The sequence below is a fragment of the Natator depressus genome, chromosome 18 (assembly GCF_965152275.1).
Source record: "Natator depressus isolate rNatDep1 chromosome 18, rNatDep2.hap1, whole genome shotgun sequence".
In the NCBI taxonomy this organism is placed as follows: domain Eukaryota; kingdom Metazoa; phylum Chordata; order Testudines; family Cheloniidae; genus Natator; species Natator depressus.
This window is the reverse complement of record NC_134251.1, coordinates 13,188,726-13,204,549: the sequence shown is the minus strand read 5'-3', so window position 1 is coordinate 13,204,549 and position 15,824 is coordinate 13,188,726. Positions and strand designations below refer to the sequence as shown.

Here is a 15,824-nt window from a genome sequence, read left to right as displayed (position 1 = left end):
TGTGGCACAAAGATTGTACTAAGCATATTATAAATGCTCTGTTTTTATTAAACTAGTCTAAAAACCACCCGAACAGTTCATTTATGAACTAACTGCTGGCCAGAGCACATAGTCCTAGTAGACAGGAGACCTGAATTCCAATTCCAGCTCTGTCACAGATGTACTCAGTGATTTGGGACAAGTTGCTTAACTTCTATATACCTTAGTTACCCCATCTGTGAAATGGGGTACTGAAGCTCTTTCCTTTTCATAAAGCAGTTAGAGATCTATGGATAAAAAAAGTGCCATGCAAGTGTGATGCAAATATATATTAAATTCGAGGCATTATTTTTGAGGTGTGCAAATCAAAACTGAATGTGAATTAATCTTATTTAGTAGTTGCCTAGCACTTTTCAATTCCTTGTCTGTTTCCTTCTCCTTCTCCCTGGGAAAAGGTGTACGAGCAGACTGAAAGCAAGTGCCTGTTTACAGCGCCTAAAAATCTGGCTTTCTCTGGCATATTTATTGGCTTCTGTACATTTTGTTTCTCTGTGTGCGTATCCAGGTTGCTACTTATGATCTTTGCTTTTCATTATCAGTTTCCCAGCACTGTCTTCACATAACTGATCTGCAGAGAGGGAACTTGAGATTGGATAAAAAGAGGGGTTTCTGTTAGTACAAGCCAGTCCTTTTTTTAAAAAAAAAAATATGTAGACTGAACCATGTATTTAAATGAATATCAGGAATGGGTGACTCGCTGGGCATAGACTGGGACAACAGAAATAAAGGGGTGCAAAAAATGTGAGACTCGCATTAAGATAGAAAGACCAAAAAGAGAGGGGGGGGGAGAATGTGGGCATGCACAAAGCTCTGGCATGGGGAAAATGGGGCGCACACAACACCTGGTGGAGGGGAAATTGGGGGTTCCTAGTTTGGGGGGATAGGGGTGTACACAGAGCCCCTGCCATGGGGGGATGGCACTCTGAACCCCTGGTGGGGGAGAGTGGGAGGAATGGGGGGCATAGCTTCTGCCAACGGAGGAGTGGGGGGACCCTCAGAGCCCCTGGTGGCAGGGGGGAGATTGAGAGAGGGAGGAATGGGGGGCAGGCAGAGCCACTGGCATTGAGGAGGTGAATGAAGGACGTGGGAGTTAGAGCCCTGTACGTAAGGGAGCAGTGGGGAAGTTGCAGGGGGTCCCTGAAATACAGGGGGTGGCACATGGGAACATGTGGGGTGGAATGGAGGAATGCATGGAGTTCCTGATGTGCACACTGAGCTTGGCCCACAGAAGCTATGAAATGCACGACACCCTAGTTCTAACCATCTGGCTGTAAAGGCAGACATCCTGGTGCAGGTTGGCAGGCTGAGCCTTTGCAGATGGAAACAATAATGTTGAGGCCCTTCTGAGATCTACCTTGTTGGTCAGGACTATGGGAGGAAAGCAGTGACTGGTTTAAATTGCATGTCTGTAGATTATCCTCTGTAGCGATTTCTTCTCTTCTTCCTGGCACAGGGCGGTCTACTTTGCATGCTACTCCAAAGCCAAGGAGCGATTTAATGGCACTTTTGTGCCCAACAGCAACATTGTGCACATTTGCTCAGCAGGCTCTGCAGGTATGTTATCACATGGAGGGTGTCCCTTTGTCTCCCAGGCTGTCTTGCCATAGTACAAAAGAGCCCAGCCATTCTGCTTCCAGTAATGGGTTATCCGTGTTGATCCTACTCCAGAATCAGTCACGCACCATTTCCTTTCCACTCCACTCTCAAGAACCTCTCTTTATAGAGGGCAATGAAGAAGTTTTATCTATCAGATGGTCCATAATTCTTTCAACGTGCTACTCTGTATGGTACACGTACCATCTAGGGCTGCCTAAAGCACATTTCCCAGCTAAAGCAGCGGAAAATGTTGGCAATGAAGCATAAAACAGGGAACTGTGTTTGTATTAGTACCCTGTACAATGGCACCTGATCTGATTGATACCTCTGTATGCTACCATAATACACATGAAGACACAAGCTGTGTATTATGGTGCAGAAATGCCCAGATCTTTCTGAAAATGTTCATTTGGTCTCCCTGGGTTTATACACCCACTGTGTTGCTGGGCCTCACCATGGAGAAGGGCATTCTTTTTCCAAGGAACATTTATCCAGCAAATGATCTCCATAAAAGATTGAGATCAGGAGAGGTGGCTGAGTTCATGAAACAATGATGTTGGGAAGGGCACCTCTCGGGAATCAAAGTACAGGGACTGTTGAAAATCAACTCTGCCGGACCAGAAACTTCCAGCTCTCTTCAAAACAGGGAGGCAGGAGGCAACTTGGCAAGCTCCTCTATGGATTCTTAAGGAACCCCTCTTTGCAGAACTAGAAGTTAATGTTTATGGAGAGGCTTAATCAAAACCTTACTTCTGCAGCTCTCTACTTACACAACTAAGTATCCGTTTCAACCAGGGAGGAATTAATTCCAAACCAGGGTTGTTTTTACCAGTTGTATAACATAGTTGTGGGACGCTTTGACAAGGATACTTTCAAAGTCACCGTAAAGCATTTGGGAGGTGAGAAATAAAACTCTAGAGGAGCCTGCCAGACGAATAGCCACATAAGATTTGTACATGCTGTAGTCACCCCACATAAAGAAATGCCTAACAACTGGCATACCGCAGAGGATCCAATATGTCACAAATTCTGAAGCGTACTGGATGGATTACCCAGTGGAACAAGGAATTTAAGCTGGGATTTTCAAATAAGCCTATGGGGCTTTCCAAGGGAGTTGGGCACACCAGTCCCTTAGGCCTGCTCTGTCGACATAGTTACACAAGTAAAACAATGTTGGGGAGGGGGGTTAGGGGGTGGGGAGTAGTTACTATTTACTGAAATACTTACACTGTTACAACTCCTAGTGTTGGCACAATTATACCAATATAAAGGTGTCTTATTCTGGACTAGTTTATTCTCCTTCCCATACAGGAATAAGATTTACCAGAAAAAAAACACAAAACAAAACACTTTTGTGCTGGTATAAATGCATCCCACTAGGGGGCTTGTAGTGCTAGACTATACCGGAATAGTTCAAGCAGTACAACTAGTGTATAGACAGGGCCTTAGGCTCCTTTGACATCCTAGTCTTAAAGAAATCTTACCCTGTGTTATACACCAAGCACTGCAGTTCTTGAGCAATGACCAGCAATGTGTCGTCATTCCCTCAGCTGGGGAAAGAAACCATTTGCGTGTTGTTATAATTATAAGTGCCTTTAAAACTGAGACTTAAAGATTTAAGGGGTGGGAAGAGGTGAAGTTACTAACATCTCATGCAGCACTATATCGAGTGAATGTGCTAGAGCTCAAGTGTATTTCATCTTGCTTATGTAGGAACCCTTTTAATATGGAAAACTTTGTGTACGTTTCTTCTGAAAATAAGTTTGCTATTTCCAGACCAGAAGGAGGAGGAGGTTATGATGATGCTCCTGTGAACAATAAGGAAAGGTGCAATTTAATTGAAATCAGCCAATCCCCAATCAGAATGGTTTTTAGATCAACTATTCTTTGTAGTCTCTCTTTTTGTCAGTGTTGGGACTTTGCTATTCTGGGAGAATTTACCTCAGGATGACTGCACCAGTTTACTCAGACCTAAGTCACCTAACTGCCCATTAAAAAACATTCTCAAATGATTTCAAGCATGGATGGGTTCAGTTAAGGAGATGGCTCAACAGCACCACCTAGAGTCTTGAACCAATCTGGTATGGATGATTGGTTCATGGACAAGTTAATAAATTATTCTAAAACCAATCAGTAAATATTAAATCTTATAGAAAGGCTGTTTACAGCAACCCGGGCTACATAATAATACCAGTGCTGAGTGCTACACAAAATCCTACGGTAGAGAGAATGAATACCTCATAAGGGGAACTTGCTATGATTCTGTAGCAATGTGTTGATTCCAAACTGACTACCTCCCTCCCTACACTTCCTGTTCTGAAATCGCTAAATAGAATCTCGCCTATGGGACTACAGAGCATTAAAGCTTAGCAATTGTCATGGTTATTGCAGCAACCAATCCCTCTTAATTACGCTGTTTTTTTGTTTTCTTTGTCTTTCAGCTTTTGTCACAAATTCTCTGATGAACCCTATATGGATGGTGAAAACCAGAATGCAGCTGGAACGGAAGTAAGTGACTGAAAGAAATTGGGTCATCTTAGTTAAGAGGGGCTCCAAAACACATGTTCTTGCCCCTTCCATCTGTGGCTCTGGCATCCCTGACAAAGCACTTTTCCTATTCCCTGTCCCAGTCAATCCCCCATACCCTTTAAGTCCCCGTCCTGTTAGATGACCAGGGTACAGCTTAAGCCTATCAGTTTTGTACCTTAATTTGACAAGAGGGGTCACTACTGAGGAGGGGAAGGATGGTCCAATTGGTGCTAGCTTGGGATTCAAGACCCACGTTCAGTTCCCACCTCCGCCCCAGACTTCCTGTGTGGCCTTGGACAAGTCACTTAGTCTTTTTCTCTGCCTCAGTTCCCCATTTTTCCCACCTCACACACAGTGGTGTCGAACCTAAGTACATGAAAGATTGTGCGGCACTTGTATGACCCCCATTACCGAAGTATCCAAGCACCGAAGAGAAATGCTCAGGGTGGGTTCAACGAGGTAAAGGTCAGGACTGAGGATCCAATCTGTGTCCCCTCTACAACAAAAAAAAAAAGGCACTAATATTGGCCCTAAATCGTACAGAAGTGGGTTCTATATTCTATATTTCGGCTAGTTCAATAATACAAGCCCCTCCGTAACTGCCCATTAGCTACGCTCTGAACAATGTGAAGTTTTTTTTAAAAATCCTATCATTGAGGCTGTTTAATTTCATAGAACACTATAATGGCAATAAAAGGGTCCCCTTCAGGGGTTTAAAGTGCTTTGGCTCCCCCTTCAAGACTCTCTTACTCTTGACCACATGTCCTAGAGACAGGATAGTCTTACGTAAAAATTGATAGTAACAGCTTGGAGCTGAATGATTCACAGTCACCGGTGGATGTGAAAGCCATGAGGGATTCTAGCACAGTGAGAGCTCTGCTATAGTTAAGGTTACATTAATAATGTGACTCTTTAAAATGGCAATTTTTTTTCCCAGGGATATGTTGGGTGATAGATCAGAAAGATCCTTAAGATACTGAGATTACTCACCAAGAAGTACTTGAAAATATGTTGGTTTACACCGTTTATAAATGATTTAAAAAGCCTAACTCCAGTAATTCACTAGGTGGCACCTTTGAACCTAAATGCTGCTTGTTACCTGAAGAATCATTCCACAGACGGACCTTTGTCTCTGGCCCCGCCCCAACCACACAAGAAGGAAATTGCTAGTTCAATAAAAAGCAATGCTCCCTCCATAGTACTGTTATTAAAGCACTAAACTATGACAGAGGAGCCAGGACTGGCGCTGAAAAGATTAGCACAGGCATGTATTAGCTGACTGTAAAAGCCAAATGTGCACAATTAGCAGTACAGTCCTGCTACTGGCATTTGAAATGTGACTACAATGCCAAAAGCAATGAAAGGAACATTAAAAGTCTCTGCACAGCATTCCTAGAAAATTCCTGCAGCTACACTTAGCAGAGAGCTGTTCTTGTTTCTCCTGGGTCACTTTTCATTTGTAATGTCTGCGCAGATTTTTGAACCTCTTGAGTTTTGCCTTGTTCTAACGCTGTTTTAATTTGCTCCCTTTAGAGTCAGGGGTTCAAAGCCGATGAATGCTTGGCAGTGTGCTAGATACGTTTACCAGACAGAAGGGGTCCGTGGTTTTTACAGAGGCTTGACGGCCTCCTATGCTGGGATTTCGGAGACCATTATCTGCTTTGCTATTTATGAAAGTTTAAAGAAGCACCTGAAGGATGTCCAGCTGCCCCCTTCCCCTACTAATGGGACCAAGAGGAACTCCACAAACTTTTTTGGACTGATGTTTGCTGCCGCTGTTTCTAAGGGCTGTGCCTCCTGTATTGCTTATCCGCATGGTATGTTAAAACTCTCCATTTACCAGTACAGTAGAACAGCTGTTGCCTTTAGTCTCTATTAATCTATGGCTGACAGTGCTGTAATATTCTTATTAATCTGGATGTCTACAGATGCCATGTTACTGCAGTGACTGTCTATGTACCCAGATCTTCAGCATTGTTCCCCTTACTCCTTGCTAGCTAAACAGCTAATTGCTGGGACTTCCCGAAGGAGGTTTGCTACAGAAAGCGAACTCTTCTCCCTCCCTTCTCTTGTTCTTTACTACTAGCCTCATCCAGCTCCTCACAGGTCTTTGGAGCATGAGTGTGTTTGTTTCATTTTTATTAGCTCACTTTGAGTGCCGCATAAATGACTGGAGGTAAGTGCTTTACAGAACAAATAGACTATTGTTTCTGTCCTGAAGAGATGCATCAAGGGAGAAGGGGGCTGGGGAATGACAAGGTTGCAGCATTTGGATTATGCTTGTCATTGTGGTTAAATAGATGACGCATCCCACCTCTTGTAGACAGCTCAGTAGAGGGGTTTAGCAGGGATTTGGCCTAGCCATCACCATCCCCTCAGACAATGAAAATTGATGGGAGTTCCATACAGAAGGGGTAGCATGGAGAAGGCTGCTGAAGGGAGAGACTGAAACAGGGCAATGAGGCTGGTCCTAAAATGCCAATGATTCTCTCTTCCTTATCCGGCAGTATTTCTTTACTCCGCTATATGCTGTGCTTTATGGAAAAATTATTCTGATTCCCTGCACATCTCTCTCTGCCAAATTCTTTCCTTCCTTTTAAAATCAGAGCCCTAGATACTGGCTGTTAACATGGCTTGAATTCTTAGTCTGATACCTTAGATGCTACCATGAAAATGCCAATCTGGGCTTTTACCTCATTCTCGGCACTAACTTTTAGGCAACAGATCACATCACAAATGGAAGAGAGCCAGGGGGGAGAAAAGAACATGAAATCCGAATCACCAAACCATTGACTAATTTAGTTTTAGTCAGAAACTAATTCTATTCCAGGTCTTCCTCTTCCTTTTTTAAATTGTCCTCGGTACCTTGTTTAATGAATGCAGCTCCATAGAGATTTCATAGTGCCATCAATGCTCTGAATCTATAAGAAGCCTTTCTCTGCCATAGCTCTCCAGACAGATTAGATGAGGCCAGTTTTTCATTGCAACTGTACAGAGACTGTTTTTGACTTCCATCATACCTGAACAGTGTATAAATTTATGTGCAAATGAGTCAGGTAAGAAAAAAAATCTAGGGTGACTTGTCCAAAGAGAGCCTGCTTCTTGTATAAATGTTTTGATTTATACAAATTACAAGTGGCTCCTATCTAAGGCAGTAGATGCCACTGCCATAAAGCTAAACAGCCCACACACCATGCAGATCCCCCCACAAATCTGATTCCTTTCCAAAGCTGCCCGCCACAGCAGCCCACACAAATTGATGCATCTTGCAAGATGTTCTGAAGTTCAATGGAGCCCGGCTATTTTGGAGCAGAGGAGGAAGCTAGTTTTAGAGTGGTGGGCCCCTCACAGAAAGCACTGTACTGCAAGCCGCCTCTTGTTCAATCAATTGGAATCCAGCCCAAGTGCATCTGTCGATCACAGCTATGGCCTTGAACAACACCGTAGTTGTGCCAAATCAAAAGTGGCTTCCCTCCGTTTCATCGTAAGTAAATGCCACCAAGCCACAGCTCACACCATACACCAGCTTGAGGAGACCACAGGACCTACTTAACTGTGCACCCCCTTTCCAAAGCACAGTGTGGGGAATGTGAGCAGAAACAGAGGAGGTAGTCAGCTGAGTAACAGCCCTCATGAGCAAGCCATCCATTTTTTATGCAGTTTGGTGTTTACATGGAAGTGGAAAGCCAATTTTAACTTCCTGGCATGCAGTGCCTGCAGGACTCCAGGGTTTGTAGGTGAGCGGATTATCCAATAGGCATCTCACTTGTCCAGGGTAAGGTTCTGGTTGCCCTAAGCTATGCAGGCTCTTTCTGAAACCTGTACGTGTTTCTGCGCTGGGGGATTTGACCGGAGACACTAACCTAGTGCTCTGTTTGTTCCCCCCCAGAGGTCATACGGACAAGACTGCGAGAGGAAGGCACAAAATACAAGACTTTCTTTCAGACGGCTCGTCTGGTAGCACGTGAGGAAGGCTACCTGGCTTTCTATAGAGGACTCTTTGCGCAGCTCATCAGGCAGATACCAAACACAGCCATTGTGTTGTCCACCTATGAGCTAATTGTGTACCTGTTGGAAGACCGCACTAAGTAGCAGAGCCAGGGAACATCCTTTGGAAAATAAAAACTGACTTGAGCAAATAGCCATTTAAGAGACTGATACAGGTGATGAAGAATAGCTATGAGTCTCTGATCACCTGCTGGACACTTTTTTTTCCTTTTGGATTCATGCTTTCTGGAAGGGTTCAACTCATTAACGTTAATAGTTAATTAAACTTTTTAACTTAAGGAGAGATGATTCAGAATTAAACTGCTACTAAATTAAATCATGCATTTAATTTATGTATGTTTTGTTTGTCCTTTTCTTTAAGCACAGGTATATGTGGCATATATGTACCTGTGCTATTGAGATGTCTCTTGGATTGATAGGCATTAAAACTGTATTGAAGTGGGAGAGGAACTGGTTTGGCGTCTGAAACTGAGACCTGCCACTGGTGTCACACACTATCGTTTTCCAGAAGTATTGAGGCCTGAGACCTTTCAGTGTGCTTCATGGCTGATTCGTGGGTGTAATATTCATCATTCCTGTGATCTTTCAGAATGGGGTACTGAGCACAGTGAGGCAGCTTTGTAACTCGCAACTCGACCAGTATAAAATGTTCATGCCGGAATTTCCTGGATGAGCCACTATGTTGGAAGACATTCCTGTAAAGGTTAAGCAAAATAGCTCCCCTGAGATAAACTTAAACCATACTTGGGAGGGGCACCTCATTTAATGTTTGCATCATTTAAGTCTTCTCTAATCTATTACTTTTCTCATCTCCAGTGGTGACTTCTTTTCTGAATGGCATGGGGGAATCAGTACAAATTCTTCAAGGTATGAAGCCAACTCTAGAGCTCCACTTTCTGGTGCAATATCTAGGAGCTAAACAGTTTTAATTGGTGATAATCAATAATTATTATTATTCTGATTTGCCCCTGGGAAACAGAAACTTGGGGATTGGAATGCAATCATGCGCATTTTACCTCCTGATAACCCTTGCTACCTCACTGGGCTAAGTAAAAACCATATAAAGTTATGTAATGAGACTTTAAGGAAACCATGTATGAAGTTAAAAATGGAGAGATACAGATCTCCTACTCTAGTACAACCAATTGGACTGTTCTCACCCCCACTTCATGTAGGTTCAGTAATCTCTTGTGTGCTCCAAAGAGACCAGATTGAATGGCTTCTCCCCCTCAGACTTTGGTCATCTTTCACCACTAGTCAGTGACATAGCTCCTGCCTCTCAATTTTAAATTACACACCCTGCATAACTCAAATCCTTTCATGGGGCTCTTGAAATGTGCTTATACTTAAGCAGTCATGTATATTGTTGTAGCACCAGCGGCCTAGATATCACTGTCCAGGTATAATTGCTGGGTGTTTCTGGATTATTTTGCGGGGACTTAAAGGGTTACAATCGGTTTTGCCTTTTTTGACTGGCCACTGTGTTCTTGTACCCATTAGTGTAATTTGCTTTGACAGCTGAGACAAATGCTACAGTGCAAGAAAAATCATCTTCTGTCTTTTCTACAGCGGAACTGAACAACTGAGCTCCTCGTGACTTCAGCAGGTGTTGAATTCTTGGGCATGTACCAGTGTTTACTTCTCTAACTTCACCAAGAAGCAAACCCAGACTTGGGAGTGTGTTACAAATAGTTAGGAAAAAGCCCAGGAGTGAGGCTAGGGCTCTAGAATCCTGTCTGCTTATAAAAGGCTAATGAGAATAACCATGATGGTTAGAAATGTACTTACTGACCCACTCTGTCTCTGTACTAGAATGCCAATCTGGATGCTAACAGTTAAGCCCCCATTGAGGACAATTGCAGAGGTAGGAGGAAGTGAAGCATATGTACCCTATAGATGAGGCCCAATGTAACTATAGAAGAATTTATTAAATCCTACAGTGGTTCACTGGAAAGGAGAGAATGTAACATTTAATTTGAATTTAAAATTAAAAAAATTGAAAGTTGAATAAACTAGAAATTGTGAAAGGACTCTTAAAATAGTTTTGCTTCTTGTCTCTCTTTTAAAACCTTTGTGGGAATCTAAACTGTCAGTTTTGAAAACCAAAAGATTTTTGCTGCTTATTCCTTCAAAACTTGAATCTGAGATCTGCTTTCTTAAATTATTCCTGTTTTTCATGTACATTGGCTCCCTTTTACAGCACTGGTCAAGCGTCTGAGCTGCTGGTGCTTCCCTTTTAGAAAAAGGGAAACTAGTGGTTTGCTTGAGGCTCAAAACTTGAGATTACAAACAGGGTTTTTTAAAATACCTAAGCCTGTTCAATAAGGTGTTTTGGGTTTTGTTTTTACTAATGACCTTGGCAAATAATTTGGTGGTGATTGAAAGTACCATATTGACAGCTGTTGGAAGATGAATTCAAGTTTAAATTATTCCCTCCCCTTACACTAAAATCCAAAAAGTTCAAAAGTCTAAGGCCCTAATCCTGTAAAGATTTATACACATTTAATGTCATGCTTTGTGAGTAATCTCTCACTGAAGTCTGCTTCAGTAAGTCTAGGCCTAACTCCATTATCGGAGGAAAGGACTGGAAATAGTTCAAGGGACATTCATGTTAAAATACCCTAAAAAGGCAGGGGAGTCCTTTTTATGATGAGATGTTTGTGTGTTTTCACAATTGATGTGGTCTTTTTAAAAATTCATTCTGTTTAGGTAATGAAAATATACTAGTCAATGTCACTTGTGTTTCACTTCCAGGTTCTTGCTTCCTAACACCATGTTGCAAATACTGGGTAATATCCTGGCCCCATTGAAGTCAGTGGCGAAACTCGCATTGACAACAGTGAGGCCAGGATTTCACCCATTGTAGGAGAATGGTTAAAACAAGCCGTACAGTGGTTCAGGATACCAGTTTCTATAAGTCTAATTTTTGGGGTAGCTCTGATGGAACTGATGGTGAGAGGATGGATCAGGTGTAGTGTCCTGGCTCCTCAAAGGCTGTTTGCATGACTGGTTATATATTATGGTCGTGCCTAGAGGAAGTGGTGCAGTCTTGATTTGTCTCTTCTTTTTCCTCCTCCTGAAAAGTAGCTGATTTCCTCCAACTTTGAAGAGTTTGTCTATATTCACTCCATTCTCTATTCCCCTTTTCTTTCATGTTCTGCCTCATCCCCATCTGTCTTTGCGGTCCTGTTTCATTTTTCGTAAGTACTCATGGGGAAGCAGCCTTGCTTCATAATTATGAAGTGGATAGATATCTCTTGTACAGGTGGAAGTAAAGGAGGCAGAAATTATAAGTGACTTGACCAATGCCAGAAGGAGGGAGTGTGTCAGAGCTAGGATTAGAATACAGCTGTCTCAGCCAAATTTTCTGATTGTCCATTGATTCTGGGGGCCCAGGTTTTGAAACAGCTTGGTCTTTGGTTTTCAGTAGTACTCACACCTGGAATTTCCTTTGATGTCAGTGGGAACTGTGGGTACTTAGCACCTCTGGAAAATTAGGCCAAATACAGGTGTCCAGAAGTTGAGAAACTTAAAACTAGTGCTGGTTTCTTAAAAGCAGCCCCTCTTGTTGATCCTAGGCTGCACCTCTCTATTGAACTGACCCTCTTTATAGCCAAAGGCACATGGTTTGTTCAGCCAATGAGCTGTCCCACTTCCAGCCAGCCAGAAGCTGCAGCCCAGGTGCCACTTCTCTTTCACAGCTGTGTACTGGGCAACATCATCTACTAAGTTCAGGGGGGAGGGGTGGGGGGAAGGGAACCAGCCTGCCTGTATCTGAAGGCCCCTCCCCCAGCCTGAGGGGAGGAAGCACTAAATCCAGGGTTCAAGTCAAGCAGGGGACAAAGAATGATTCAACAGGGTCAAAAGCAGGGGGCCAGAGGGGTGCTGGGAAATAGCAGCTGAGCCAGCACTTTGGTCACTGCGGCTCTAACAGAGCAGACCTCATTAAGAGGAGCTGTGCCTAACTGCTGGGCTGAGGAGGACTGAGAGGCTAATCAGGCCGTTAGGCAGATGGTACAAAAGGCACAGGAAGAAAGTGGGATGGGAGAGACTGGTCTTCCCTGCTTGCCTTGGGAGCTGAGGGCTCCATAGGACTGTTGGAGGGAGGATATGGGGGTGGTGCAGACTAATATTGCAAATAAACAGCACTGGGTGTTTTACCTGAAAAGGCCTCTGAACTGTCTGTGAACTTGAGCGGGGGTTGGGGAGGGTTGCCACACGTGGGGGCTTGTCTGGGATCGTAGCCAGCGTGAAGGTTTGGTGGCCTGGATGATGGAGGAGACCCTGCAATGGCTGGTGAAACAGAGAAGACCCTGCAAAGTTTCCAACAAGCCTATCGCATGAAGAGGCAGGCCTCACAGCAGAAAAGCTTGCTAACATGTCACAGCAGCTCCTACAGAAAGTGGTGAGTCCTGTGATGGGGGATGGTAACCAGACACAGGGCCTACGGCCTACATAAGATGCATCCTGGGTACTTTTGAGAGGGTAGGTATGGATGCAGGTTGGGATAGGGGAACCTGGGCCCTGAGGCTGGCTCCCTATCTGTGGGGAAAGCCCAAGCGGCCTGTATGGCTCTGAATGAGGCTTAAGCCAGGAATTACAAGGCAGTGAGGGCAGCCATCCTGGAGCAGGTGGGGCTGCCCCCTGAAGTTCCACCGAAAGTTCTGATCTGCAAGGCGGGCTGGGGGTTTATGGCCCTGGGCATTCACCCAAAGGCAGATGGACTAGGCCATCTGCTGACTGAGACCAGACACCCACACTGGGGGGGAAATAAGGGAGCTCTGGTGCTAGAATAGTTCCTTCAGGGCCTTCCTGAGAATAACCAAGTGTGGGCCAGGAAGCATCTACCGGGTCTGATGGATGCGGCCATAATATTAACTGAGGAATGCACAAAGATGGACTTTCCCAGGAAGGGAGGATTACTGTATAGGGATCTGGAGCATGGGAGGCAGACCAGAGACCCGCAGCAGGAAGGGGATAGAGAGACAGGTGACAGGGACACACACAGGGATTGCCTGTACATGGACTGTGGTTTTGCTGAGTTTTGTAGCTGGGCCAAAACTAGAGAAAAGCAATGGACAAACTGTCCATACTTCAGTTATGGTGGGAAGGAAACTCTCTGGAGGGGACTTGTGGATACAGCCTCAGCTTGCTTTCTGGTCTGGAGGGGGCTGGTGAAGTCTTACTGGATGATTCTAGGAGCAACTAGGAATATAGTGAGTCCATGGGGATAAGAAATGCTGCCCTATGGCCTGGGTGCCCCTTGAGGTCAGTGGGAGGTTTTGTTGGAAACAGGTTGGGGTAGTGGACGGGCTGTCCTATCTGGTTGTATTGGGCACTGACTGGAACCCCTTCCCAACAGGGAAACAAGACGGTATAAGGAATCCCAGGGTGGGGAAAAGGAAGCCAGAGGGGAGAGAAGAGAATGAGCCCGAAGGAAAGCAGTAGAAGCCTCTAGACAACAAAGCCTAAGTCAGAAGGAAAGGAGAGTCCTTCAGGAAACTGAGGGTGCGGGGATAGGAATTAAGGAAGGAGGTAGAGGGCAAATAGTCTGAACTCCTTAGTAGAGCCGGATGGACCTATGAAGTCCCCTGCCCCACAGCCCCAAGGAGAAGAAACCCAGGCATGGTTTTGAGGATTTGGAGAACCTGAGGCCCCGAGTGATCAGTGGGGATAAAGGGAGTAACCTTGATCAGTTGCCAGATACAAACGGAGAGAATCTTGTGAGCCATTCCCCCAGGTGCCCATGCTGTGAAGACTTGTGGGCTAAGCTTGAGCTGTGGGGGTATCCTCCTCCCACAAAGTGTGATTTCTGTGGGTGGAAAATGAGCAGACTCCGCAAGGGTGACTCAGGTGATCACCCTAGGGAGAGAGAGAGACTCCTACATGGAGGCACCTCTGGTAAGGGATGGTGGGCGGGGGCAGGGGCAGGAGGTGTGTGACAGACTGCTGGGCACAGCAGCTCTAATTCAATACTTGAGAGCAGACCTCATTAAGAAGAGTTGTGCCTAACTGATGGGCTGAGAACTGCGAGGCTAATTAGGCAGATGGTACAAAAGGCACAGGAAGGAAGTGCAGGGAGGCAGAAAAAAAGAGTGCTCTTTCCTGCTTGCCCCAGGAGCGAAGGGTTCTCCAGGACTGTTGGAGTGGTGCCGTGTAGAGTATATGGGCGGTGGAAACTAATATTGTAAACAAACTGCACCCAGTGTTCGTCCAGGCAAAAGGTCTCCGAGGTGTAGGTGGACTTGAACAGAGGCAGGAGAGAGAGGGCCCTGCCCCAGTTACTCTTCCATCAAATTACTGACTCCAGCCATAGGCTCGGAAAGCCAGTGCTGGGCTGATGTAGAGGAGACCTGTAACTAACCTGCATTTGTCAAGCAAAACTAGCATACTTTCATGTCATTTTTCTCTCAAAGACCAGAAACTTACTGAAAAACCGAGATTTACCTTGCCAGTCTGAAAACCGGAGGGGGTTGCACCGCTGGGTCTTTCCATTGTTTACAAGCCCCAGGGTAGTAGATACGATGAAACATTTCCCATAAGGAAAGGGAACAGGGTCACTCTTCACAGTCCAAGCTGAGGGCAGTGCACAGAATTAGTTCGTGCAAGCCGCAGACGGGATCTTCAACATTTTCTGACTCTCACTCCCCTAGCATCTGCACGCCAGGTAGGGAACCTGCTTGGACTTGGAGAGGGATTGGCACCCTGCCCGTCCCTCTAACACGACCTTCGCCGCCGCCTCCCTGGCTCCGCACGATCTTAACGTTTCACAACCCGTCTCTCCCCCGGTGCCCTCCTGGTGCGTGCAACGACCAATCCGTGCGGCTGTCTGACCACGGCCCTCTTCTTCCTCCCTGCCATGCCGGCCGCTGCGCGCTTGAATCACACACACGCCGCCTTCCCTGATTCACAGCCCCTCCTGGCACGACATTGGCCTTTCACGCTGCATCCTCCACTCCTACGCCCACCTCCGCCGGCCAGCCGCGGCAGACGCAGGAGCCGGGGGCCTCCTCCGAGGCATGAGTCACTTGCACGCTTCCCCCTCCGCCAAGGCTCCGAGATCCCCGCCCGCCCCCTCTGCCCGCCGCTGATTGGCGGATCGGCGGGCGCGCGGCGGGGCAGAGGGGCGGCCGGCGGCGCTTACAAAGCGCGGCGGCGAAGGTCACGGGCGGAGGATTGGCTGGCGAGGGAGCGCGTGGAGGGGCCTGGGCGCGTTCTCCGCGCGGCTGCTCCGCGTTCGGGCCGGCGTTCCACGGGCCGTTGCCGGGCGTTCCGCCGGCGGCTGCCGAGCGTTCCGCGGGCCGCTCTTCGGCCATGGAGGCAGCCAGCGCGCTGCTGGCCGGCTGCCCGGTCGCCGGCCTGGCCGGGGGGCTGGGGGTCACCGTCTGCGCCGCCGCCGGGCTGCTCCTCTACAAGATCGCGCGGAGGTAAGGGGCGGCCTCCTCTTCTGCCGCATGGGCGCGGGAAGCGGAACCGCGCCGGCCCGCTGCCGCCGGGCTCCTCCCGTGGGCGCTCCGCCGGGGAGCGGGGCTTTCCCTGCTGCCTCGCTTTCCCCCCCCCCCCCTCCGCGGGGCTCCCTTTGTGCGGAGGCGGCGATGGGTGCCTGGGTCCTGCCGCCGCAAGAGGCGGGGTGCGGTCGAAGGGGGAATCCC

General features: G+C 46.6%; 2 protein-coding genes and 1 long non-coding RNA gene across 3 annotated transcripts in view; 2 read left to right on the top strand and 1 right to left on the bottom strand.

Moving 5' to 3' along the window:
* The window catches only part of SLC25A33 (solute carrier family 25 member 33), a 39,155-nt gene extending 28,962 nt beyond the window's left edge, over positions 1-10,193 (top strand). Inside the window, exons 4-7 of the mRNA XM_074975397.1 lie at positions 1,493-1,593; positions 4,077-4,143; positions 5,698-5,981; positions 8,054-10,193. Of these exons, the coding sequence (XP_074831498.1) occupies positions 1,493-1,593; positions 4,077-4,143; positions 5,698-5,981; positions 8,054-8,256 (655 nt within the window). The 3' untranslated portion in view covers positions 8,257-10,193. The remainder of the gene's footprint in view (positions 1-1,492; positions 1,594-4,076; positions 4,144-5,697; positions 5,982-8,053) is intronic.
* LOC142000813 (uncharacterized) lies at positions 393-3,779 on the bottom strand. Its single transcript, XR_012642325.1, has 3 exons — positions 3,283-3,779; positions 3,120-3,185; positions 393-621 (listed from the first exon to the last, which is right to left on the bottom strand). It is a non-coding gene; the product is annotated as an uncharacterized LOC142000813 (long non-coding RNA).
* Positions 10,194-15,474: 5,281 nt separating the features above from the next.
* The window catches only part of TMEM201 (transmembrane protein 201), a 50,075-nt gene continuing 49,725 nt past the window's right edge, over positions 15,475-15,824 (top strand). Inside the window, exon 1 of the mRNA XM_074933975.1 lies at positions 15,475-15,599. Coding sequence (XP_074790076.1) covers positions 15,487-15,599 — 113 coding nt within the window. The 5' untranslated portion in view covers positions 15,475-15,486. The remainder of the gene's footprint in view (positions 15,600-15,824) is intronic.